The sequence below is a fragment of the Micropterus dolomieu genome, linkage group LG12, assembly GCF_021292245.1.
Source record: "Micropterus dolomieu isolate WLL.071019.BEF.003 ecotype Adirondacks linkage group LG12, ASM2129224v1, whole genome shotgun sequence".
Classification (NCBI taxonomy): domain Eukaryota; kingdom Metazoa; phylum Chordata; class Actinopteri; order Centrarchiformes; family Centrarchidae; genus Micropterus; species Micropterus dolomieu.
Window position 1 is genome coordinate 36720602 of NC_060161.1, and position 8827 is coordinate 36729428.

The 8827-nt window shown below is 39.8% G+C and overlaps 2 protein-coding genes across 5 annotated transcripts in view; both read right to left on the bottom strand.

Moving 5' to 3' along the window:
• Positions 1–6226, bottom strand: part of LOC123980200 (zinc finger protein 239-like) — a 76254-nt gene extending 70028 nt beyond the window's left edge. For both annotated transcript variants that reach the window (XM_046064467.1, XM_046064468.1), the window contains exons 1-2: positions 6175–6226; positions 5974–6036 (exon numbers count right to left, since the gene is read on the bottom strand). The gene's annotated coding sequence lies outside the window, so the exon portion shown is untranslated. The remainder of the gene's footprint in view (positions 1–5973; positions 6037–6174) is intronic.
• Positions 1249–8827, bottom strand: part of LOC123980194 (zinc finger protein 239-like) — a 68779-nt gene continuing 61200 nt past the window's right edge. For 2 of the 3 annotated variants that reach the window (XM_046064454.1, XM_046064455.1), the window contains exons 2-4: positions 6175–6240; positions 5974–6036; positions 1249–2916 (exon numbers count right to left, since the gene is read on the bottom strand). In XM_046064454.1, the coding sequence (XP_045920410.1) occupies positions 1888–2916; positions 5974–6036; positions 6175–6240 (1158 nt within the window). In that variant the 3' untranslated portion in view covers positions 1249–1887. The remainder of the gene's footprint in view (positions 2917–5973; positions 6037–6174; positions 6241–8827) is intronic. The other variant, XM_046064456.1, reaches the window with a different exon arrangement.

The window sequence follows — 8827 nt, forward strand, 5'->3', positions numbered from 1 at the left end:
GAGGGCAATGAAAAAACGGGAAGGTTAGCATATACGGTCCTGAATGTTTCAGGAAAGAAAAAGTGATAAGGGCTAATTTTATTGTTATTTCAGTCAAGTATTTAATGTGACAAATGACCAACTCTACATGAACATAGAGGTGTATGTTGTAAAGTATGACAGTTACCAGCAGGATGTTTCCTTCATCAATGTTCCCGCCCATACTGTCACATGTCCAAAGATGTGTCCACAGAAAATGGAGCTCCTCAATCACGCAGGAGAAACAGTTTGTTGATTGGTCGGCTGATCTGATGGACAGTTTAAGTGGAAAATATAATATTAATATTCATCCACAAGTGTAAACAGGAAGGAAAAACAGCAGCAGCGGAGGCTCTGAACATCATCATGATTCAGCAAATGATAATGATTCCATGTGTGTGGAATCCAAATCAGAAATGAATCCTTAAAAAAAAAAAACCATCACTCACAAAGTCACTTTGTCTACTTCCTCTTCTTCGGCCAAAAGGCTTCTCTCTTCTTCCTTTTGTCGCTTCCACTTCATCTCAGCTGAGCTCCAAATAAGAAGCCAGGGAGGCTTGTTGGCATCGTCATGATTAAATGTGAAGACTAATTATCTACATAATATTCTTATTGTAGTTCAAATCTCTTCTGTATTTTAGAGGCTCTTCTTTTACATGTAATATGATTAGGATGTAAAGAAACAACTGCACATAGGCTCCATTGTAATAGAAAAAAAAAGCCAGTGTAGAGGGATAATAATCAAAGAAAAAATTTAATTTCCAAGATTAATCTACAAAGTAAAAAACATGAATATTCTCTGACATTATAGTCACACATTTATGAGAGAAACTTCTCTTTGCAAGGCCGCAACATCACACACACACCTCTGTCATGTATTATACATGCAGTGGAAAGTTATATTAGAGTTCGCAGTCGGATTTAGCAGTGAGGAAGCACTCTTGAGCTTAGCCCACAATCACTATCATGCACTTTAGAGACTTTGCCATGGATTGATGGAAAAAAGGGCACTTCTTATATATTTTGAATAAATGACTGCACCAATAAAGCTCTGCACCACCATCTCCATAGTTAACTCTCATCTATGCAGTGATGTCTGCGACTCTGCTTTATTCAGGTCTCCATAAACATAATTTATACAAATACATAAACCAAATATTTGATATGGTCTGAACAGATGGAACCAGGTCCCAATATATTTCCTTGAACAAATAAACAAGTTACAGCAGATGTTTTTATTGAATTTATTAAAAGTAAGAATAACAGAGTGATTCAGCTGAAGGGAGGAGCTCATATACCCAAGAGCGATTTGAGAGTCCGAACCAGAGAAACATAACCAAGACATTTAATGTTAGAGAATAATTATGAGAAAAGCCTTTCTCAGCCTTGAGTCCATTTTTCAACCACCATCTGTGATACAGTGACCCATTGCTGTTAAATGCATCTAATTCTTTTTACAAGTCAGGTCTTCAGCACTGTGTCTCCCTCCATGTTGTTAGAGAGTTGTGAGTACGCTGCTGCGTGCAGAGGGAGGAGCGGGGCTGCGCAGTGAGGAAGGGAGAGCAGCAAACGCTGGCAGGACTTAACGGGAACATTAATTAACTCAACATCAAACTATATTGGTATAAACTGTATTGTTTGATTTTATCTCTCTCTTTAATCATATCGGAATACCTCATTATACCAATAGACCAGCCAGCCCTATTATATCATCCGATAACATCGGCATGCCAATAAATTGGTAGAGCTCTAGAAGCCGCAGTAACAAACATGCTGCTCAGAATATAAAGTTACTTTTGTCTAATCCTCAGCCTGTAGAGAATACAACAACACCGCATCAGGACATGAGGAGGAGGCTCTGAAACATTTTTACAACAAAGCAGCATGACTGCGTTGGTGCTTTTTAAGGGAACTACCATGACTAAAAGTTTTCCCACATTGTTCACACCAGTACGGCTTCTCTCCCGTGTGAACACGTCTGTGCTGTGCTAGGCTACTCGATTCAGTGAAAAATTTCCCGCACTGTTCACAATAGTATGGTTTCTCCCCAGTGTGAACACGTACGTGTTTTTGTAGGTAACTTGATGTAAGAAAAGCTTTCCCACACTGTTCACACCAGTACGGTTTCTCTCCTGTGTGTCCCCGTAGGTGATCTTTTAGGTGAGCTGATGTAGTGAAAGCTTTCCCACACTGTTCACAACAGTATGGTTTCTCTCCAGTGTGAACACGTTGGTGTTTTTTTAGGATACTCGATGTGGCAAAATATTTCCCACACTGTTCACACCAGTACGGTTTCTCTCCAGAGTGAAGATGTCTGTGTCTTTTTAAGTAAGTTGATGTACTGAAAGCTTTCCCACACTGTTCACAACAGTGTGATTTCTCTCCTGTGTGAAGACGTATGTGGCTTTTTAAGTTACTCGATGTAGCGAAACCTATCCCACACTGTTCACAACAGTATGGTTTTTCTCCAGTGTGAACACGTTTGTGGTTTTTTAGGGAAGTTGATTTAGCGAAAGCTTTTCCACACTGTTCACAACAGTATGATTTCTCTCCAGTGTGAAGACGTAGGTGGGTTTTTAGGTAACTTGATGTAGCGAAAGCTTTCCCACAGTGTTTACACCTGTACGGTTTCTCTCCAGCGTGAAGACGTAGGTGTGCTTTTAGGTTACTTGGTTTAGTGAAAGCTTTCCCACACTGTTCACAGCAGTTTGATTTCGCTCTAGTGTGAACACCTAGGTGGTTTTTTAGGTTACTTGATGTAGCGAAAGCTTTTCCACACTGTTCACACCTGAACTTTTTCTCTCCAGTTGGAACACTCTGATGAATCTTTACTGATACAGATCTTGTGAAGGATTCGTCACAGCGGTGACGTATGTCTCCGTCTTTTCCTCTCCGTTTCTATATCAGACAGACATACATACAGAGAGAGAAACGGTGAGTGGAGCGAGCGATCTAGAACCACAAATGACATTTTGAGCACGTCTGTGGAACATAACCCACGATGTTCAAGTATGGCTAATGCATTACCAGTTTTGTCAAAGTGTTTTAACAGTCAAACTGACAGCCACAAAATCAACGTGTCATAGGCTGCTTTCAGACTGCTGGCCGAAATGATTGATATGATTGTTTTGCTCAAATTTGGCTCAAATCTGATTTTATTATTTTACAGTGTGGATAGCCCCAGGTACATGGACTCGGATCTTTTCTAGTTAGGATCTTTTCTAAGACACTTTCATATGTGGTCCAACTCCAATACAGGTTGATTTTGTTAAATGAGACCTCATTCTGGAATTGATAAGACTCTAGAGCAGCTGTTGACTAGGACTGAAACTAATTATTTGTGTGTGTGAGGCAGGTGCAAAGCATACTTAAAAACAATAAGAATGTTCGTGTTTTTTTACAATCACGATGTCGGCTCAATGTCGTGATGTCTGTCAGGCATCGTCCATCAGCCATAGTTGAACTGACTTAAGACCTTTTCACACAGGAAGCGATTTACGCACCTCGTAATTCATTTTCAATGAGAGGCGAGCGTGTAAGAAGGGAGGCGCGGGCATTGCGACAGGCGTAGCGACAAGCGGGCGTGTTCCCGTGAAACTGTCGCGGTCATGCTCGTCTCACGCATAAGCCCGCGTACAGAAACCGCTGAGCAACGCAGAGCGACCCCGTGGGGCCAGGCGACTAGCCTACGCAGGCGGAGTGTCGCTTAAGGGCTTATAGCACAGTGAGATGTTAGCTAGCACTTACCGCCTTCACTTTAAGGTAGTTGGGGAAACAACGGACAGCACATTTACTGCCAGACCATCAACTTACTCACTCACTTTCTGCCGCTCTCTTGTTCAAACATGTAGGTTTGTTTTGACAATAAATTAGTCCATTAATAATTGGATTACTGTAAATAATTAGATCAAAGTCATTGTTATTAAAGCTTTTACATGGTACGCAATAATCTGATTTCCCCTTTAATTGATTTAATAGGTAACTTAATATAGGTAACCAGATATTACTTGTTATACAGCGTCACGACTCAATACACCTCCTGGGCAGAGGTCTGCGCTCTAGTAAGTGAAATAATTGACAAAAATTATTATGCCCTGATCAACATTAGCAGCACTGATTTGAATATAAATATAATCACTTATAGTTGGTGTTGTTGATTTATATAGTTTAGTGAGTACTTTTCCTTGAGTAGCCAAAAACTGTACTCGAGTAGAAGTAAAAGTAGTCATCAAAACTTAGGTAAAGGTAAAAAAAAGTGAACATACACTTGTATTTATTTCAAGCCATCATCTCCGGATTAGATAACCTGCCACATTTACAGCAGTCAGTATTCCCACTGTGTATCCATCAAGTGTGAGTACAAAATACTGCATTAATATTATAGTCTGTTGGTACTCCAATAAGTAAAGACTGTTTAAAAACAAATTATTTTCTTGTTGTCTCATATTAAATTATGATTTGTCAAACAAAACAAATAAGGAAATAATTCTGCAATGTTTATTAATGTTTTTAAAATACAGGTGTGTTCTCTTCTTCACGTTTACCTGAGGAAGATCATCTGTGGTTGAAAAATTACATCAGTTACATCCACATGCTCAGACAATCCCTGCTACCTGCGTGTGTTAATCCATCCTTTCAACCAGATTCTTTGTCTTTATAATAACAACAGCTGTTTCGTGTGCAGGTTCGGTCATTTCCCGTTTCACATTTCACATGTGTTTTCTTGATAAAAGTGGTTTGAAAACCAGCGCCATTGCCGCCAAGCAAAAGTACTTCTTAAATGACGCATCGATGAATCGTTGAAATAATCTATAGAAGCTTTGAATACTAAAATCGTCGTTAGCTGCAGCCCTACACCAGTTTACTTTCAGATTGTAACTGATGTTCTCAACATTGGACAAGTAGGCAGTGATAAAATACAGCTACCAGTTACTTTCTATTCAGCTAATGTTAAGTTACATAGCAGCCAAAAGACGCAGCCTGCTGTTGAAGCTTTCCTGCTCAGCTCGTCTGAAGGGGAGGGGGGGGTGTTAGCTAACTTAGCGCTAACAGGCTTCACTTTTTCAGCAGGTGGGGAAACAACAGACTTTTTTTGGTCTTGAGAAGCAGACACACTGTAACCAACACTGTACATTTACTGCCAGAATATTTACCTCCGCTCACGTTCACCGTCACTTTCTGCCGCTCGGACAATCAAACACTCGCTACGCACCTCCTGATTCCTTACAGGAGTTACACTGTTATAACAGCATCTCTTACGTAGATGTTTTGTATAGAACAATGAGAGAAAGCGAGCCAAGCATTGAGTGTTGCAGTGTGCGAGTGAAAACATTTGTAGCGCATAGTTTAATTATTGTGGGAAATTTTAGTAGCGGCGGTGCACCACATGACTGCTGCACATACGGGAAACTCTGGCAGTAAAAGTACAGATTTTTGCCATGGTAGCAACCTGTCAATCATAAGGTAGTCCCGTCCTAAAGCATACGCTGCATTATTGTCTATTTTCTCCTAAATAGGACCATTATTTATTAAATGAACATCATGCTGTGTTGAAGAAGACTTGAAACTAGCGACTGAGACCTCATTGAAGTGTTTACTGAGGTAAAAATAAACTGCTGTACAGATGTTGACTTCCAACTGTCTGTCACATCTGCAGCAGCAGCTGATCACTAAGGAACTCACTATTCAGTGGACCGAACAAGTTAATGGTGCTAAATAAACTAAACATATTTATGGAGTGAAGCGTGGGAAGTCACGCATCATGCTTTTCACTGTAAATCACTGTGTCACATGTCACAAACACAAATTCAACAACACTCTTGGCTGTTAAAACAATAGAGAAGGCATGTCTACACAACTGTTGGTTGTCCAACAACCAATAAGTCTGTTTTTGTTGTTAACTCTGTGTTTAAAGAAAGACAATTTAACTGTGAGTGTCTGTCTGTTGTCTCTAACCTGTTTGTTTCGGGACTCATTTACTGATGATCCACTGGGGTCAGAGGTTGATGAAACGAGGGTCTGAGAGGAAAGAGGAAGAAAAAAATAAGTAACATCATCAATAGCAAACTAATTAAGCCAGTTACTTTCATAAATATCATCATCAGCGTTGTGACAGATTGTAATTTGTACTTCAAGTGTGCGTGCGTGCCCACTCACCTTGTACTGATTATGGAAAAGGCTTTGGGAAACTCTCTTTACCATATTTTGTAGCTTCACAATGCTCTAAAGAAAAGAAACACAGAAAATCATCAACAGCTCCTTTTGTCGTCAGAGAGCTTATACCTAAACTAAATAATCCATATTGTTGAATTTGCACTTTGATGAAAGGACTATTGTTTGGATTGCAGTTCATTTATGTTGACTGCTCCTTTTCTGGTTAAAATCCAGTAACTCAAGAATATGTCAAACATGCTTTTATTTCTGAAAACATGTGACGCATTGTGCTCGACTCATATGTTAATATGGCTAAAATGATCGACTGCACATCCACAAAAACTTTATAGCGATATGTGCTGGATACCAAACATATTAACAAGACTCAGCCCTGCCTGAGCAGGACCTGTGCTGGGGCGAAATAACACTAAAAAGTCTAAACTATAATTATAATAAGTAGAATTAGATATTGATGAGTTTAAATATTATTCAGGATTGCCTAATCCTGCGGTAAATTCTATTAAACTGTTGTTTCTTTGATTAATTCCACGTCACTGATGTGTTGTGATAATTACAATAACAGACATTAATTAGGCTACTTTACTTAAAACTTTAAATGTTTCTGACATGGATTAATTTAAATATTAAGTAATGCAGTATGATAATAAAATGTATTTCTGCATCAGTGAACACCTGAAAGGACTCACAGACCGTTCAGACAGTCACAGGTTGTAATTAGATTCAGCTGTTCTCGCTCATACGTGGGCGTTAAATAAACACAAAATATGAAACATCCGATCGTTACATGACTTGCGGCGTAACATTACGTTACCATGACAGCAGCGGGGCAGAAATGACTTTTAACATGAAGGCTTATTGCAAGGGAGGAGTGTCAGTGGGGGACTCGGGCCTTGTTAATGAGGCTAGTTGGAGACGGGAAGACGCTGTTTTTGTGATGAGAGGTTTTGGTGCTGATGGACTGCAGCCTCCTGCCAGAGGGGAGAGTCTGAAACAGTTTGTGTCCGGAGTGGGAGGAGTCAGCTGCAATCTTTCCTGTTCACCGACAGGACATTAACAGGAGAGCGTTTGCATGATGAGATTTATCAGCTTTAGGCCTATGAATATGAATAGCATTTATAATATAGCCTATCAACTAACATTACTTATAGGCTGTGTTCGAAACGGGCTGAACTGCTGTCTCAGAAGGTGTCTAACAGGAAAGCGAGGCATCGAGTGCTGTTCCACATTCTCTTACTGTCTCCTGAGATGCCTTCAAGCTGCCACAGTAATGGCCAGTTTTGAAGGCAGCATCGATGGTGACTTAATGCTGACTATTACCCATGTAGCAGCGCGGCTGCGGCCGCCATAGCTTTCGCAAACTCGTCAAGATGGCGGATAAATAGGCCAAATTCTTACACAAATACATGTTTTTAAAAGTTTTTAGTAGTTTTCTCGCTTCGATTTTTGAAAAACTAACAAGAACAAAACACTGAATATTAGCCTGTGACTGTAACCAACCTAGTATTATCAGTATGATTTCTGAGGCATCCGTTAGCCATTTCGCTTTTCAATAGCTAGTTATCTGATGCTAAGGCTAGCGTGTCTTACATACAGTCTATGCTCTCTTCTGACAGCCTTCACTTGAAAGTGATGCCTTCTGAGGTAGCGGTCTATTATGGTATCGAGGCAGCGAGGCACCTGCCTTCTGTTTCGAACACAGCCATAGTTTTACTTTAAGCTAGGCTATGAAGGAATATAGTAGCGCACAGAAGCCGGTGTCGTGGTTACCATCTATAAAGCGCCTTGCGTTTGCCCGCGGAGCGCTTGTCTCCGTATCTGTTCACATCAGAAGCACAGAGCCACCCTATCGGGCCAGGTTAGTATACAGGCAGAGTGTCGCTTCCCGTGTGAAAAGCCCTTTAATCATGCTTTATCATTCAACTTAAACCTCTTCAAACTATATTTTTTAATGTTCTGCTTCAGCCTCATTTTTATGGCTGAAAGCGTCAGTTATGAGTTATTGAGATGAGAACGCGTTGGTTAGTCCTGCCCAAAAGCATACGCTGCTTTATTTCTATTATATTATTTATATATTGACTTTTAGACCCAGAGGTTGCCGCATGATTGAGATTAGATAAATATCATTTGACAACCACTCGTCACGTAACTCTGGATTGGACAACTGCAGGATGTTCAGTTTCTAATTATATATTTTTTAATACTAATGTTTTTGCACTGGCCCAATCGGGCCATCGTACCGTGTACATGTATGTGTACCTGTATATCACAACCACCTACATGTACATAATAATCATCATTATAATAAGTTATTCCTGCATCCTTTGCCCTCTGCTCACTGCACTATTTGTCAGTCTGTCTATATTGTTCTGTTTTTGTTTATAGTATTTCTGTTCTCTATTCTGTAGCATGTGTTTGACTTTATTATAGTTTTTATTATAGTATTATTGTATGAGTTAGCACATTATGAGCAATGTACAATCCAGAGTCAAATTCCTCGTATGTGTGCACATACCTGACAATATGATACGATTCTGATTAAGTCTACATGCTAAACACATAAAAAGGTTTAATAAATGTAAAAGTGGATTCAGACAGCAGCTAAAATGTCTAACAGCTTTCACAACAGTAAGAGGAG